This window comes from Apodemus sylvaticus, chromosome 21 (genome assembly GCF_947179515.1).
Source record: "Apodemus sylvaticus chromosome 21, mApoSyl1.1, whole genome shotgun sequence".
In the NCBI taxonomy this organism is placed as follows: Eukaryota; Metazoa; Chordata; class Mammalia; order Rodentia; family Muridae; genus Apodemus; species Apodemus sylvaticus.
The window spans coordinates 6,949,207-6,964,958 of NC_067492.1; the positions used below are offsets into that span (position 1 = coordinate 6,949,207).

Sequence of the window (15,752 nt, forward strand, 5' to 3'; positions counted from 1 at the left end):
CGCTGTCGTGACGCAACGCAGGGAGCTGAGCGGTGACGCCAGCGCGGCGCCGTCGCGGCAGTGACGCCGGTCTGCCGGCCTGGATAGGGGGCGGCGGCGGCGGCGGCGGCGGCCTGCCCGGGGATGGCGATGTTCCGCAGCCTGGTGGCCTCGGCGCAGCAGCGGCAGCCGCCGGCTGGGCCCGCGGGCGGCGACAGCGGCCTGGAGGCGCAGTTCAGCTGTCCCATCTGCCTGGAGGTGTACCATCGGCCAGTGGCCATCGGCAGCTGCGGCCACACGTGAGAGCGCGCGCCGGGAGCCCGCGGGAGGGGGTCCGGGTGGGAGTCGTGGCTGGCGGCCGAACGCGGACGTGGGGAAGCAGTCCCTGCCCCTACCCGCCGGTCGCGCGCGTGCCCTGCACCCGCGCGTTGCCAGCCAACGGCAGCCGGCTGCTTTGAGGGCGGTGGACGCGGCCGCTGCGCCGAGCGCCAGGGTCCGGACTTGCAGAGATCAGGCGGTCTGTTGTAAATAAACGACTTGTGGCTTTTGCAACCCACTCTATTCCACCCCATGTCTGCTCGTTTTGACTGTCAAATGAGTTCCCTAAAGTTAGGAGAGGGACTCATTTGGAGCCTGGTGTTTTGTTTTGAAGGACTTGGCCTATTCTGAACATGAAGCTTCCAGGCAGCAGGGCCTAAAGGGACCCAGGCTCCAAGCACTTTTTGTTAGGTGCCCAGCTGAGCCAAGACCTCCCCCAACCTGGCTCCTCCTCCCGTGTTTCAGGAGCAGAAACTTGAAGATGTGACTCTTCCGCGGGAGGGAGCGGCGCTCAGGGCCTTCACAGCTCCAGCCTGGTTGGGAGGGAGCCAGGATAGAACGTTTGCTCCGTGACCTCCCCACAGTACAGCTCTTGAAATTAGAAGATGGAGAAAGGGCAGGAGGACTTCCCAGCAGAGGGCCACGCTGCTGAGGTGGTGGGGTTCTCCACTGCGTGGGGCTGGGCAAGGTGCATCCAGATTGGTGGGAGGCATTTTGCAAACAGAGGCAGCTGATTTTGGAGACTATTGCAGAGGGAACTGGAACCTCTTGGGTAGGCGTGTGTGTGCCTGCTAGTCATATAGGGAGGTGGTAGAGACCTTGTCTCCATCCAGAGCTGCCATTACTTTCCCTGCCCCCTGTGTCAGGCTGAACAGAAGACTGGATCCCTCTGGAGAGCTCTGCCAGGTTGTCTTGTAAGAACACAGCTAGCTCCTGCTCAGTCTAATGTTCTTGTGACATTCTAGCAGGAAGCCTTTGATCAGGACCCATTTTTTTGTATGCACACTTGAGTGGGCGTTTTACGGTGTGTTGTGTGAGGTGTCTTTTTTTGTTTTTTAACGAGCCCCTTCGTGCTCACAGGCCACTGCATTCTTTTTTGCTAGTATTCACCCATCAGTATGTGTTGTCATCCTGGCAAGGTAGAACACAGGATTGAAAAGCACCTTTCCTGTAACCTGTTCCCACTGCTCCCTCTGAGGGCTTCTGTCTGGACAGCCCCACCTTGAGAAGGTGGCCCCGCTTTTCTGGCTGGTTCTGTTTCCCCAGCTGTTCAATCCTATCTTTAATTTGCAGTGTAAATCAAAGTTCTGTTGGGTGTAGCCTGTGTTCAAATAAGTGTGAGGGTTAAGCTTTTTACATCACCTTTTAAAGTTTCACTGATTCCTCCTGTCTTGGAGCCACCTGACCAGAAGCTGTTTCCTTCTTGAGGTTTTCTTCAGAATTGCTGCAGTGGTACCTGGACAAGAGAGGGAGAGGAAGTGGGGAGGCTTTGAGGCCTGCCGGAGAGACCACTGCAGAGGTTGCTCCAGGAGCTATCCCAAGGCCACAGCAAGGCCTAGGCAAGGGCAATCTTGAGACTTCACAAGGCAACTTTGCCTGAGGGGACTGGCTGCCTTGAGGGTGTAAGAACACAGGAAGGGGGTGATACAATGGGGGGGGGGGTTCTCTCTCACAGTCACCCCTTCAGTTGCGTCACTTGGTGGAAAAGCTGCCCAGCACCTGCCTCTGTAAATGCAGGCAGGAACTCTCTGTGGGAGAAGTGTGGTCTGGAAACTAGGCCAAGAGCTGCGCCCCACATTTCGTTCTACTTCCTCTTCTTGGGGGTTGTAACGTGGGGAGAGTCACCGAGTCATGGGGAGAGTTAGACAAGCAGTGTCCTTGTGACCTTCTTGCATTCTTAAAGACTGAGCACCTTCCTCTCTGCCAACGCCAGCATCTTTGAAGGCTTGCTCTTCTGGGACACTTTTCCTCTTTCCCAGTGTGGCCTTGCTCTCCTTGTGGGTTTGAGGCACCACTCAGTGCTGCAGAGTTTGCTGGTTCAGAGCTGGACACCAGACCAGGCATGGTGGCTCCTACCTGTAAGTCGGAAGACAGGTAGAACAGGAATGAGTTCAAGACCCAGCATAGGCCACAAAGTGGAATCTTAGGTAAAGGTTTTAGGGTTTTTATTTTTTGTTTATGGTGTTTGTCTGCATATGTGTCTGCATCGTGCATGTGCTGCCCACGGAAGCCAGAAATGGCATTGGATGGCCTTGGGACTGTAGCTACAGACGGTTGGTAGCCACCATGTGGGTGCCAGGGATCAAACCAGCATCCTCTGCAGGAGCAGTCAGTGCTCTAACCAAGGAGTTATTGAGTCATCTCTCCAGCTGTGTCTCAAAAAATTTTGAAAACTGTAAAAACCTTTGGTTTCTCTCATGCTCAGTCACACACCTTTAGTGCCATTTAGAACAGTCCCCACCCCAAAAAGAAGCCACTCCTTCCCCAGTCCTGGCATCTGTTCACCAGCGGTTTCTCATTTCCTATAAATGGCACTGGGATTCCAAGTCTGGGTATGTGGGTGCTGCTGCCATCTCAGCCCGCTCTGCGATGCTGAGGTAGGTGTCAGAGAGCCACTCTGACTGCAGAAAAGTGCTTCACACTTACTGAGTGTCAGGTCTCAGGCTGAGCTTGGTTCTCTCGGCTTGGTTAAGCATGGCTTGCTGTCAAAAACAAGGGTGCAGGAACCTTTGACACTGCCTAGCGGGTCCCCCATACTCACTGCTGCAAAGAGGACATTTTCTCGAGACCTCAAAATGCCAGAAGGGACACTGGCTGAGTCACCTGCAAATTCAGGAATATTCTGACTCCTCTGACCAATGTGGCTCCTCATCCCGACCCCACAGCCTGCTGAAAAGTCTCAAGGAGAAGTAAAACTGCACACTGTCTTCTTGTAGCCTCCTCCTTCAATCTTGGAGGTTGCCATCAACTGGAGGCTGAGTCATTTCCCCTCCTCCTACCAGGTGCTATTAATGAGCACTTGTGATTCTGTGCAGAGGTCACCTCTTAAAACTGTGAGCTTCCACATTAAACCTAGAATCTTCACTCAGTGGGCTCATATCAATAAACTCAGCCTGGTCTAGTTTTATGTTCCTTCTACCATTATCCCAAACACTTAAAAATCCATTCCCACACATCTTCCCGAGACTTCTGCTTAATGAATTAGCAAACTCATTAAGCTCCTTAGGAGTGCGGCTCACCTCCTGAGGGACCACACTTCTCACCTCCTGTCTAGGAGCTTGCTAGCCTTAAGTCTGGGTACCGGTCTAGAGGTCCCTGTTGGAGGGCACGGAAGACATCAGTGCTGTCTTGCCTGGTCTTTCCTTCAGACAGAGTCACTGCTGGTTTGGCAATGAACAGTATCCTCAGTCAAAGGTAGAAGATGCGATAGTTCAAAGTCCATCCGCTGAGGGTGGAGTCTTCCTCAGGCTAGACTGACCTTCGAGGATGGATCTAAGGCTTCCACGTTCTCGGCTTCAGCGTGGTCCTCCCACAGGGCTTCAGCTGAAGTGGATTCCACCTTTACCAGTTTCTGTCCACACCCTCTGAGGTTGGGGCTCGAGGTTTTGCTGTAATTTAGCCGAAGTTATAATGAGGTTCGACTCTCTGCAATGTGCACTCTGTGGCTGCTGGACAGAAGGGTCTCTTCCAGGGCACACCTGGAAACCTTCCTGCTCTTTATTCCCTTCTGGAGCCGCTCAGATTTCTCTCTCTCCATTGTTGCCCTTTGCTGACTTCCTGTGCTGGAAAGTCACAGCTCCTTCTTTCCCCTTTTTATCTGGAGATGCAACACACAACTAACCCAGCAGCATTCTCCTTAGTTTTTCTACAAATTGTCAGGTTTTTGTTTTTTTTTTTAAATTTTCAGAGTCACCAAATTCATTGCCTCTCAGTTGGTGAACCAGAATAATCAAATTCATTCATGTTCTTGAGTTTATAAAGTAGTTCACACTGTGGCCTTTGAGTACTGTACAAGCTTCCAGGAGAGGCTCTAAGGACTGTAGGTGTCGGCAAATTGGAAAGCCTGTCAGATGCTGAAAACCCATCCTAAGCTTCTCTTCTTGCTGTAGAGACACTTTGGTGCTCTGACACCAAAGTGTGTATTAGTCAGTGTTCTCTAGAGAAACAGGCTAGGATGAATGTGTGTATACACACACACACACACACACACACACACACACACACGGGGTTGATTTATTGGAATGGTTTATAAGCCATAGTCCATCTAGTCCAACAATGGCTGTCTACCAATGGAAGGCCCAAGAACACAGTTCTTGTTCAGTCTGTGGCATCAGATGTCTTAGACTCGTCTTCAGAATACTCCAGAATTCCAAATAAGTAGGCTTTCATGTCAGGGAAGGAATGGACTCGTCAGTGAGAGTGGCAGCAGCGGGCGGTGGGTGCAGGCTTCCTCTTGGTGTCCCTTCACAGTGGGCGCCAGGAGGAGGTGCGGCCCAGATTAGAGCTCTCAAAGGTCTGGGTTAGAAGTGGGTCTTCCCACATCAAATGCTTTAATTAGGAAAAAGATCCCTTACGGGTGTGCCCAGTCATTTGGTTTAATTCCAGATATTGGCAGGTTGACAACTAAGACCAGCCATCAGTGTGCACAATCACACTCCTTTCCTCTGTCCCCACTGGTGCAGCTGCTCAAGGGAAGACACCACAAACACCAGCGAGGGGTTCAGCCAAGCAGAGACAGAACTCATGTTGCTGGCACCTGGGAGCGTACCAGCAAGAGCCTGCACAGTCCCTCTTGTCACTAAGCCTTGACTCACAGGACACAAGAACCGTGTGGCCTAGAACCCTGTCCCTGGCCAGCTTTGACCTCTGGTGAATCAGGGCTCCAGGCTTGGCATATTCTTCTTCACAGTTAGTAATTTTACTCCCTGGCCCCTAAGGTTCTGTCAATCACCACACAATCAGGAGACTGTCAGGAAAGAGCACATCCTGTCACAGAGATGCTCTTTCTGGGGGTACAGGCTGCAGGGGATATGCCAAGTCAGAGGGCTGTACTGCTGGCGGGGACGCTCACCTCTTAACTGTGTCCAGTGGGGGGTGGGGTGGGCTTGGGATATGAACACCAGACTGCTCAACTATCAGTAGCAGCTGGGTGCCGTGGAGGGACCCACTGGCATGGAGGGGGTAGCCTCAGGTCCATGTCACCTGCAGGTTCTGCGGGGAATGCCTCCAGCCTTGTCTGCAGGTGCCGTCCCCTCTGTGCCCGCTCTGCCGTCTGCCCTTCGACCCCAAGAAAGTGGACAAGGCCACCCATGTAGAGAAGCAGCTCTCATCTTACAAGGCACCCTGTCGGGGTTGCAACAAGAAGGTACCCGCCCTGCTCGGGTTTCCTCAGGCTGGGGGGGCTCTGGGTGAGGCAGCTTCCCCCAGTGGGTTCCGCCTTCTCATAGAGGAACTGGGTGCATGGAACAGATCCCTTTCTGTTGAACCACACCTGCTCCAGCGTGAAGCCACCTGCCAGACCCTCTCAGAGCTCCCAGGGAGCAGTTGTCAAAGCTGCCCGACTTCAGCTTTTTTGACTCTAGCCTGCCTGTGCGCTGTGGCCCATGCAGAATCTACACTCAGGTGGCGACAAATCTGGGGAAGCCAAGAAGGTTCTGGGGGCTGTGATGTGGAGGTGCAGCCAGACAAAAACAGGGTCTTTGAGTATTAGTTCCTTGCACCTGGTGTCGTGTCTGTCCTGAGCAGAGTGGCCTAGGCACTACCCACTGTGCCGTCTGGGCCACAGTCCCCACAACCTGCCTTGCTCCCACATTCTTTCTTTGTTCCTCAGAAAACCAGCAGCAGCAAGACATTGCAGTCTTGTCTCAGACATCCGTGTCTAGTTAATAAATCATGACCATGTCAACCTGTCACAATGTCCTGAAGGTCACCAGGCAGATGAACTGGAGTGACCTTGGGCTGAGTCAGCTGCGGTGGTCCCCTTGATCCCAGGGAGACTTGAGGACAGAATCCTGTCGGTGTCACATGTGACGCCACACCTCACCTGAACACTTCAAGTTTATAATCTGCCTTTTGGAGCAAATTTTCCCTGCATGGATACCCAGCTGTGACAAGTGATTTCAGGTGGACCTTTATGGACCCTGCTGGTCTTAGGCACAAACCCTGGAGCTGCGAGCATGTTTTATACCCACCTGACAAGGGTGGTGTCCTGACACTGCCTCCTCCCTCAGTCTTGTGGAGGGTCTATCTCCAGCTTTGATGTACAAGCAGACAGGACCTGTGTCCACCCTGAGGGGAGGCTCGCCATGGCTGCTTTTGTCTCTTCAGGGTTACTCACTGAGCCCATGCTGGGGTGAGCCTCTAAGGGGTATACCCCTGCCTCCAGGCAGGCTGCCACCCCTAGCCAGCTTCCTCTGGCACAGTCGTGGTGACCTGACAGGCCCAGCTGGGTGGAGAGGGCCTTCTCCCCTAATAAGTACTAATCCTGTCTACTCACTGGAGCAGCTTCCCGTTTGCAGGTCTTTATAGGGCCTCAGGCATGGGGCCTCCTAGTCCTGTCCTGAGGAGCTAGTGGCTTCCATCTGTTCTCTACAGCTAGCTACCCTGAGGGCCACGGACACTGCTGTGTCTGTGTGACTCTGTAGAAACCCGTGTACCTTGATGTAGTTTGCCCTCTTCCTCACCAGGCTCCCGTCTGGAAGCCCCAGCTGCTGCTCAGAGGCTCTGCATGTTCTAAGAGCGGAAGGGGAGGATCTGATGCCTGTGCTGGTCATTGTCTGTCTCTGCTGCCTGGGGTCCTAACCTGCCCAGCTGTTTCTCCCATCTCCCAGGTGACACTGGCCAAGATGAGAGCGCACGTTTCCTCCTGCCTGAAGATCCAGGAGCAGATGGCTAACTGCCCCAAGTTCGTCCCTGTGGTGCCCACATCCCAGCCCATCCCCAGGTAGGCAAGCCTTTAGGATGGAGACCCAAGATGGGCAGAGCAAGGGTTCTTCCTGGGCCGAGGATCATACGGTCACCTCCCCTCTGTCACGGCCACGGCCCATTGGTTCAGTGTGTGTGGTAAAAGAGAGGACCACGAGTTTCCTTACAAGATACATAGTGCACCCTTGGGTTGCAGGGGACGGGCCAGCACCAGCCCATCTACAGAGGGGAGGGTGGCTGCGCAGCCCCAGGTACTCTCAGTGCCCTCCCACCCCTAGCAATATCCCCAACCGGTCTACCTTCGCTTGCCCCTACTGCGGAGCCCGCAATCTGGACCAGCAGGAACTGGTGAAGCACTGCGTGGAAAGTCACCGTAGTGACCCCAACCGTGTGGTAAGCAGCAGCAGCATAGGGCTCTTGCCTGATGGAGGGAGACATGGGGACAGGCCTGCTCTGGGGAATGGGACACCTTAAGTGGAGGGTGCTCTGCATGCCGTACTATGGGTGGTGGGCAAGCAGGCAGGGGAGGCCCCTCCTTGCTACCCCAGCTTCTTTTCTAGGTGTGTCCCATCTGCTCAGCAATGCCCTGGGGGGACCCCAGCTACAAAAGCGCCAACTTCCTGCAGCACCTGCTGCACCGGCACAAGTTCTCCTATGACACCTTTGTGGTAGGTGTCCTCTGCTGGCCTACTGCAGTGATGCAGGGCACCAGGCAACCAAACTTGTCCAGTGTGTGCGGTAAAAGAGAGGACCAGGAGTTTCCTTACAAGACACATAGCTCCCTTGGGTTGCATACACTGGACCAAAGGGCTTGGGCCTGCATGAGGCCAGCTGCCAAATCCCCTGGTGCCCACTCTGGGCCCCCTGAGGCATTCCCTTGGTTCTGTAGCAGCTGCAGAGACTGAGTCCCTGGAAAGGTGTTTCCTTCAAGGAGACTCTGCAGGGAAGCTGGAAGGATTGTCTCAGGAGCACCTGCCCACTCCCAACTAGGTCACAAGCCCCCAGCCCCAGTCCCACCATCCCTGTAGCTTCTAGCCAAGTAGGGTTGGCTGGCTTTCTTCCTGGTCCCCAAGGCTGAAGATCTCATGGCCCTGACTAAACTTCCATCTCAGAAAACTGTCCAAGAACAGTGGGTGAAGGCTCCCGCTGCCAAAGCTTGAGTTCAACCCACCCTGGGGCACCGCATGTCGGTACACACACACACCAGAAACTACGCTGGAGGGAGACAGGGCCTCGCCATCTAAAAGGACAGAGCTCCCCCGTGACCCCGCGCCTCATGGTCACAGTCCTGCAGAGCACTGGCCTGCACACATGATCCGAGGCTACCTTTGGGAACCCGCATAAGAACTGGGGCAGGCATTCTGTGAAGGAGGCTTGGGTTACGGGGTGACAGTGGGTGTTTGGGTGGACGGGCCTGGGAGTCGGTCCGGCTCCTGGGAGCCATCCTGGTCCTCCCACATGTGTTTCTACTTGTGCCCAGGACTACAGCATCGACGAAGAAGCTGCCTTCCAGGCTGCCCTGGCTCTGTCCCTCTCTGAGAACTGAGGCCTCTTCTGGGGCAGAAGACACACTCCCACCTCAAGGGATGGGGCCGTTGCCCTTCTGCCCTGGCACCTGCACAGGAATGCACCTCACCGGGCCAAGTGGAATTTTACACAAGGAGAGCTGGTCTCAGAATCCCCAGGCTGGGATGCTGGCTGGCTGGCCCCTTGTCATCAAGCAGGGCCACCAGGTCCTGGCCAGCAGCACTGGGCCCTCGGTGCTTCAAGGGGCAGGTGCTGGTCGTTGGGTTAGAGCAGTTGGCTGCCTCTCCCAGACTCGAGGTCTGTGCAGAGGAGGAGGAGGAGATCCCTAAGCTGTGCCCAGCAGGGCCAGGGGAGAAGGTGCCAGCCACGGCTGCCCGCCCACCGGGTCCCGAGCTTCGCTTCCACCGTGAGCATTTGGTACTGGCTTTTGTGATATTTAGGAACCCTGCGTTTTTCTATCTTATCCTGTGTGATAATCTTTTCACGTTTTCTAGAGCAAAGACAAAGCAGTTACTCTTCTATCGCAATACCCGTGTTTGACTAGGAAGAGCAGTATTTTTATGGAGCATTTACAAAGTTATATTTTTTAAAAAAAAAATCAAAAATAAACATGTGTGGGATCAGTGCAGAGGGGGGAGTGTGGGTGTGGCCAGGGCTTCGTGGTATTCCCAAGCCATGTGCTCTGAGGAGGTGGCGTGTGTCTGCCATTTGCTTTTGATGATGGCCCAGAAGAAATCCCAGCATCTGGCTTCTTCTTGCCGTGGCTGCTCCCAGCAGACATGGGACACCAGACAGAGCAGAGTCATCTTCAGAGCCAGCCACATCCCTCCTCGGGCAGGGACTTCCCTGGCCAGCGGTAGAGCGAGCCCTCAAGGGCCAGAGACCTGCTCAGTGGCAAGTCGGGCCAGAACACCATTGTCAGCACCTCGTTCTGTTCATGGCATAGATTGCTGTCTTTTCAAAAGAGTTTAAATAAAGTGTTCCAAGCACCCATGGGAGCCTTGGTCCTGGTCTTTACTACAGCAGTGTCTGTGGGCTGGAGCTGCCAGAGTCTACAGCTCCTGGCTCGCAGCACGTTCTCCCTGGTGATTAGACTACCACGCACCCTCAGTGACCTTTTCCCTGGCCTCTGGGTGGCCCACAGTGTAGTGGAGATGTTAGTGCTAGTTGCCTCTCCCGTCTCGGGCTCCAGTTCTCACTATTCTGAGGCTGGATCATGGGTCTTGTGAGGTAGGCTAGCTGCCGTGAGTCCCAGGACCCCTCTCCAGGACGAGGCCCTGCTGCCTTCTAGCTCACCTGGGGTTCTAGTAGTTGAAGAGAGCTGGGCATGGTGGATCATGCAGGGGATAGCCAGCATTGCGGCAGTATTGCTCTGAATTCAAGGCCAGCCTGTGCTACATGGCAAGCTCACCAATAAGACCTCAGGACATCACAAAAAGCCGAAGAGCTTTTGTGGCAGCAGGCTCACAAGCACAGATGTTGTTATGGGTATGTCTGCCCATAATGTCCCCTTTCTATCCCACTGTGTTCACAGGTGGCACCACTGGCAGGTCTCTGTTGTAACACATAACACTTCAGTGGGGCATGGCAGGCAAGTCAAAACTCCCACCCACAACCTTGAGAAGGGTTGGTTGCTGGGCAGACATACCTGGTAAGAAACAGTTACCTCCAGACTTCATTTGGGCATTTCCTGTGGCTGGGGGCTCTTGCGGGCAATGTCAGGCTCTGGAACAGCAGTGCGACGGCAAGGCCACCCTCCCCCACTAGTTGTCTTCACTGGTGTCAACGTCAACTACATCTGAGAGGCCTCAGCAGGGCTGCCTGTGCTCATCCCTGGCTGCCAGCTAAGCCTACCACTTGTTGGGCAGCCGCTCACTGTTCTGAGCTGAAGTGGAGCTCTTACAGGCCCAGGCCTGTGCTAGAACTGACCACAGTGACACAGTCATGTCACTCCCACTCTGAGGGCATGATCTCTGAGTGCCCAGGAAACTCAGTCACAGCTCCAAGCCAGTCACAGCAGGCCCTGACCTCAGCAGCAGCTCTGCGCTTGGCCTGTTTCCCGAGTTCTCAATGCTGCATCTGTGGAGGCCACAGCGTAAACCCAGTCTCTAAGGATCCTCAAAACTGGGGATCCTCAAAACTGGGGATCCACAGGGTCTGCAACCCTGTGGGGGCTGGGGAAGGCAAAGGAGGAATGGAAGATTGGGATGCCATCCATCAGTCCACTTAGTCACGCTGCACGTCTGTCTTAGCAAGGGGCACGGGGCAGCCTGCTCTCTGGGCTGTACAGTCCACTTGGTCACACTGCACATCTTAGCAAGGGGCACAGGGCAGCTGCTCTCCGCTTCCTAGACTGCACAGACAGCAATAGATCTGAGAGCTCTCCAGTTAAGGGTGGATTCATTTACCCCTTGTACTCTATGGTATCTGGTCTTATCCCTCAAGAGGCCTGAGGGGGGAGGAGGAGAGTAGAGCTGTCTTTGGTCCTTTGTTGGGGATTTTCCCACCCTTTATTCCCCCATCCCTGTCCCGGTTTCACCCCTGACACTAGACAGGAGAGAAACAAGGATAGAGGGGAAAGAGATACATGAATCTAATTTCTTTCCTTTTGTTTCTTCTTTGATTACAAACCTCAATCAAACCCCATGAACAACCACCAACTCTGCCTCTTTGAAGCCCTAGCATTTATGTACCCAGAATTCCAAGCTTCACACAATCGCAGAAACTATCTGCAGCTGGCAAAACCACACCTCTGCCAGAGCACGAGGCAAATCATAATCAGCTGCTGTGGATAATCTGAAGCAGCCCCACATCCCACACCTGGGGTTAAAATGAAAGCACATTCTGATAGTATTTTTAAAAAAATCAAAAGCCCATGGTTGCTGCTTCAGGGAAAGAAGAGTCATACCCAACTGCCCTTGCTGTTGTTGGAGCAGAAGCAAAGCGGTAGGATTTCCTGTATCCCATAGGACTAGCCACTGTCCCTTCTGAGTACTCGGTTCCCACTTCCTGCCCCAGGCAAAGCAGTCCCCGTGTGGAGAGAGGAAAACGATGAGATGTCTTCCTACTCTTCTCACACTCCCTCCTAAGTGTGCACTCTCTTCAGAGCATCCTACCTCAGGATAAAGTTCAGTCCATATCCCCTCTCTCTCTGGACCCGCAGAACTGATTCCTTTGATGCTGTCCACAGAAGCCCTGAGGCTACCATGGGACATGACCAGACCTCTCCTGTGCCCAGAAGGGTCTACACCCTTCTCAGCTCTGCTTCTGAGCTTTGAGACACAGCAAAGCAGAGAGGCAGCATCCAGCTGAAGTACCACCTCATTCTTGTTCCCAAATTGGCCTTGACACTTCAGGTTCTCCATCTAGGACTGGCTGGAGGGCCATCAGAGTCAACCCTGAGGAGGGTAAGGAACCCAGAACCAAGCAGATGCCGGCAGACCCATATCCAGGTGAGGCAGCCTCAGATCGCAAAGCAGCCAACCATTGCCTTGTATTATGTGAAGATAATAATAATAATAATAATAAATCTCTGGAGACAAGTATCTGAGATCTGCATGGGCCTTGAGCCGAGCACAGGGATCATGACCTCTCTTGAGAGTATCACACACAAGCCTATTGCCACACAGTCACTTGTCAGAGGAAGGGACAGTGTCCCCAGGCAGAGAACAAAGCAGCACCATGTCTACCATCAGGTAGTGTGCCTCGCCCTCTCTAGACAGGAAGTCCTGCAAGCTAAGGTTTCCCACCTTGGGCGATTCTAGGTGTACCTAGGACTCCTCTGTAACTCTCCCTCCCCCAGCCCACACTGTTGTGCCCTCCGGCATCCAGGGTGTCAGAAACCTGGGCCAGCAGCGACATGCCTGTAGTTTCAAGTTATGCAACAGCGCTGGAGGCTAGCGCCCTGCTTCCTAGAAAGCAAACACCCTGGTCACAGGTCCCTGGACCTTCTTAGGAAAGGGTCATGTGGCCAACTAGAGGCAAAAAACCAGAGCCTGGGGCTCCTCAGCCTTGGGCCTCTGAGGACCTGGCCAGTACTCCCTGAGTCTTAGGAGATCTATGTGCTCCCTGCGGCACCAGAACAAACAAGTGTGTGAGTTTAAGGCTTTAGCACTGTATGCCTCAGAGCCTCACTTCTGAACCAACCAACCAATGCTGTGCCTAGCCACACATTACCCATCCACCACCCTACACAGCTGCAGAAGTCTTGCCCTCCCAGAATCCTTCATGCACATTTGTGTGGGATATGCTATTGCCTACTTAGTGCAAGAGTCCTGCCTACGCCAATCTGAGCTCATGAGGTCTTGTTCTCATTGGATAAAGGGATTTGGGAGACCCTGTTTCAAGCTTGTATGGGAGTGGGGGACAGGGAGGACAGAGTGGAGCCTTCCTACTCGGCCCGCCTGGAAACCGAGGTGCCCCAGACCCTCAGCTGAAGATCTGATATCAGGAGGAGGTTGAGAAGGTCTCCCTGTATACGAAACACCAGGTGGGCCAGGCCTGGGTAAGGGACAGTAACACAGTCCTCCTGTTGGGCCCTGCTCCTCAAGATGTCAGCGCTCTCTGCCCTCTTTCTAAGCACTCAAAACACTGGAGAAAAAGGTTTCATCCATACACGAGAGGTGTGCAGGCCTGGGGTTCAAGGACCCTCTACAAAGGCCAAAGGCTATTTCCAACCAAAACCTCTTGTTAGTGAGCAAAATGCCTTCTGTAGATCAAAGACCCTCTCCAGGGGTCCATGCACACAGAGTCAGGCCAAGGGGGTGGGACGGGTGAGTGACTTCCACCCTCATTCTGAGCTTTTCCTCGGAGAAGAGCAGGGGGAAGATGGCCTGGTGAGGCCATTTGTAGACACACCTCCCTTAGTCAATGCACAGTTCTGAACGTCAGAAACCCCAGGAAACCCCAGGGAAGGCCTGGGAGGATGAGGCTGGGGAGCAGGAGCAGTGACAGCTGTGTCTCCCACAATCTCTCAGCCATGTGCCGTGAAGCTGGAGGTGAGGGGGTTCATTCACAAGCCTGCTGGGTTTCTGCAGGGCAGACCCAGCCTGCTGCTCCAGTGTTTTCAGGGTGTCATCTGTGCAAGTATTGTGGGCCACGGGAATGGCGTACCAGAGTATTTCTTTGAGAGAACACCAGAAACTTATTTGGAGGCCAGAAGTCCAGCATGGAGGTGTGTCGGCGAGGGAAGGAGACAAGGGCTCCCTCACTGCTGACCACTCAGGCCTTAAGCCTCTATCCCAACTCTCCAGCCACCCCTATGCACACCAAACTCCCACTGCCTCTTTGTCAGGACATTAATCAATGCGTTAGAGGCCATCCAAACGACTTCCTCTTGAATTGGCAACATCTGCAAAGACTTAGCACCTAAATTAAATCATACAGTTGTATGCACTGAATAACTATACTCCAACCTGTGTCACCCTCTATTAGCTCGAGCAATATACCAGGGACCAAGGCATAAACAAACCGCATCTTCTCTTGTGGGCACATCAGTGGGAGCCCCTAGTGAGGCTTCTAGTGGCATTTCTCGTTCCTGTGGTACAGGGTGAGTGTACCTCACTACTGTCAGGGCTTCTGGTTTTCCTGCGGCCTGCTCCACATGCTTCTGGGGATGGCTGAGATCTGCGTAGGATCTACGTGGGGCCTGTGTGAAACCTGTGAGTTGGTTCCTAAACATGTACTTCTGCTGAAGAGGGTTAGAGCAGCACAGCGCGTGGGCAGCAGACACTGTGTCAGCGTCTTTAGGAAAAGCCCTGCAGAGGCTTGCGTTGGCTGAGGAGGCTTCCCACAGCAGTGTGCTTGGGATTTTAAACCCCAGTACTGGAGACAGCTACTCACTCCTCCTGGGGCTGCATGGGGCCAGCTGGCGGGAACTGTGAGTCACAGCTGAAGAAAGAGCTTGCACAGCAGCAAGGTGGGGTTCAGAGGAGGAGGATCTCCAATTTCCCGCCCCAAAGGTGGGCCCAGCACCTTTCAGGAGACTGGCAGTTCCCCTCAGGTATGCCGGGTCCCCCCTCCTCATTAAGGTTAGAAGATGAGCTTGGAGAATCAACTGAGGGCTCCGCATTGTGTGGGTGGTCAGGAAGGATATGGCTGCTGAGAGCTCGGTTGGAACCGTAGGCTAAGCCCGGGCGGCGAGAGGTTCCAAAAGGCTACAAACACCATCTTACATGTAACAGGGGGATGGGCCGCCTGCAGGAATGTGTCCTCGGAGAGCCTTCCCACAGGTGCCTGTTTCCACACACTTACACTGTAGCAAATGAGTACTTGCAGCCACATCTGACCAGCCAAGAGGGTGGCTAGTCCCAGTTCTGTCGACCACAGAACTCTCAGAACCTTGGTTTTCTCCTAGAAACGGAACGACACCAGCTACCGTGCCCTGCAGCCGTGCACAGGAACGCCAGGGTGACTCAGCCCCCTTCCCCCACTGTCTCCTACGCGGCAGACTCCCCTCCCCTTCCTACCTCAGCCCACAGATGCCAAGGAACGTGGGCTTATAGGGTAAAGCTCAGTTCTGGCCACACAGCCTTGCTACTCAGCCACAGACACACCACCTACCCCAGAGACTGTCCCACCGGACTGTACAGTCGTAAACATCCGCATGGAGAACCTAGACAACCAGACAGGGCTGTTCCGGCTCTCCGGGCATGGATTATAAAGGATGCTGGAGAGGATAGGGACTTAACTCATCCAACTTGGCCGGTCCCTGTCACCCAACCCTGAACTCTGCTCTTTCATCCAGGGCAGGTCGATGGCCAGCCCCCGCGGGGTCGGTGCGTGACCATGACGCGGGCCAGCCGAGTCCCGTGGGGCAGACACCGCTGACCACGCGGCGGGTTCCCCGCCCGCGCACCTGTCCTGGGCGTGGCTTCGCGGCCCCGCCCCGCCGTGCTCCGCGCTGGTTGGCCGAGGTGCTGCGCTAGGCTAATGAGCCTGACCCTTCTCGCACCTGCCGGCCGCGCTGCCCGCGGGCGCCGCCAGACTGCAGTCGGTATCCCGCC

The 15,752-nt window shown here is 54.5% G+C and overlaps 1 protein-coding gene across 2 annotated transcripts; it reads left to right on the forward strand.

The window, feature by feature from the left end:
* The first annotated feature begins 45 nt into the window (after positions 1-45).
* Positions 46-9,741, forward strand: Rnf166 (ring finger protein 166). Of its 2 annotated transcripts, none has more exons than XM_052166823.1 (6): positions 46-278; positions 5,506-5,662; positions 7,128-7,240; positions 7,500-7,614; positions 7,782-7,889; positions 8,702-9,741. In XM_052166823.1, exons 1-6 carry the CDS (start codon positions 124-126, stop codon positions 8,765-8,767), a joined length of 714 nt encoding a protein of 237 aa, XP_052022783.1. In that variant the 5' UTR covers positions 46-123; the 3' UTR covers positions 8,768-9,741. The 2 variants fall into 2 exon arrangements, with proteins under 2 accessions (XP_052022783.1, XP_052022784.1); XM_052166824.1 differs by having other exon boundaries at positions 195-278; positions 7,108-7,240.
* Positions 9,742-15,752: the final 6,011 nt, after the last annotated feature.

Bases quoted from the DNA above. Each gene is read 5' to 3' on its own strand.
- Rnf166 (XM_052166823.1), top strand. From the start codon at position 124: ATGGCGATGTTCCGCAGCCTGGTGGCCTCGGCGCAGCAGCGGCAGCCG. The intron at 279-5,505 runs GTGAGAGCGCGC...TGTCACCTGCAG, and splicing joins ATCGGCAGCTGCGGCCACAC to GTTCTGCGGGGAATGCCTCC. The intron at 5,663-7,127 runs GTACCCGCCCTG...CCCATCTCCCAG, and splicing joins GTCGGGGTTGCAACAAGAAG to GTGACACTGGCCAAGATGAG.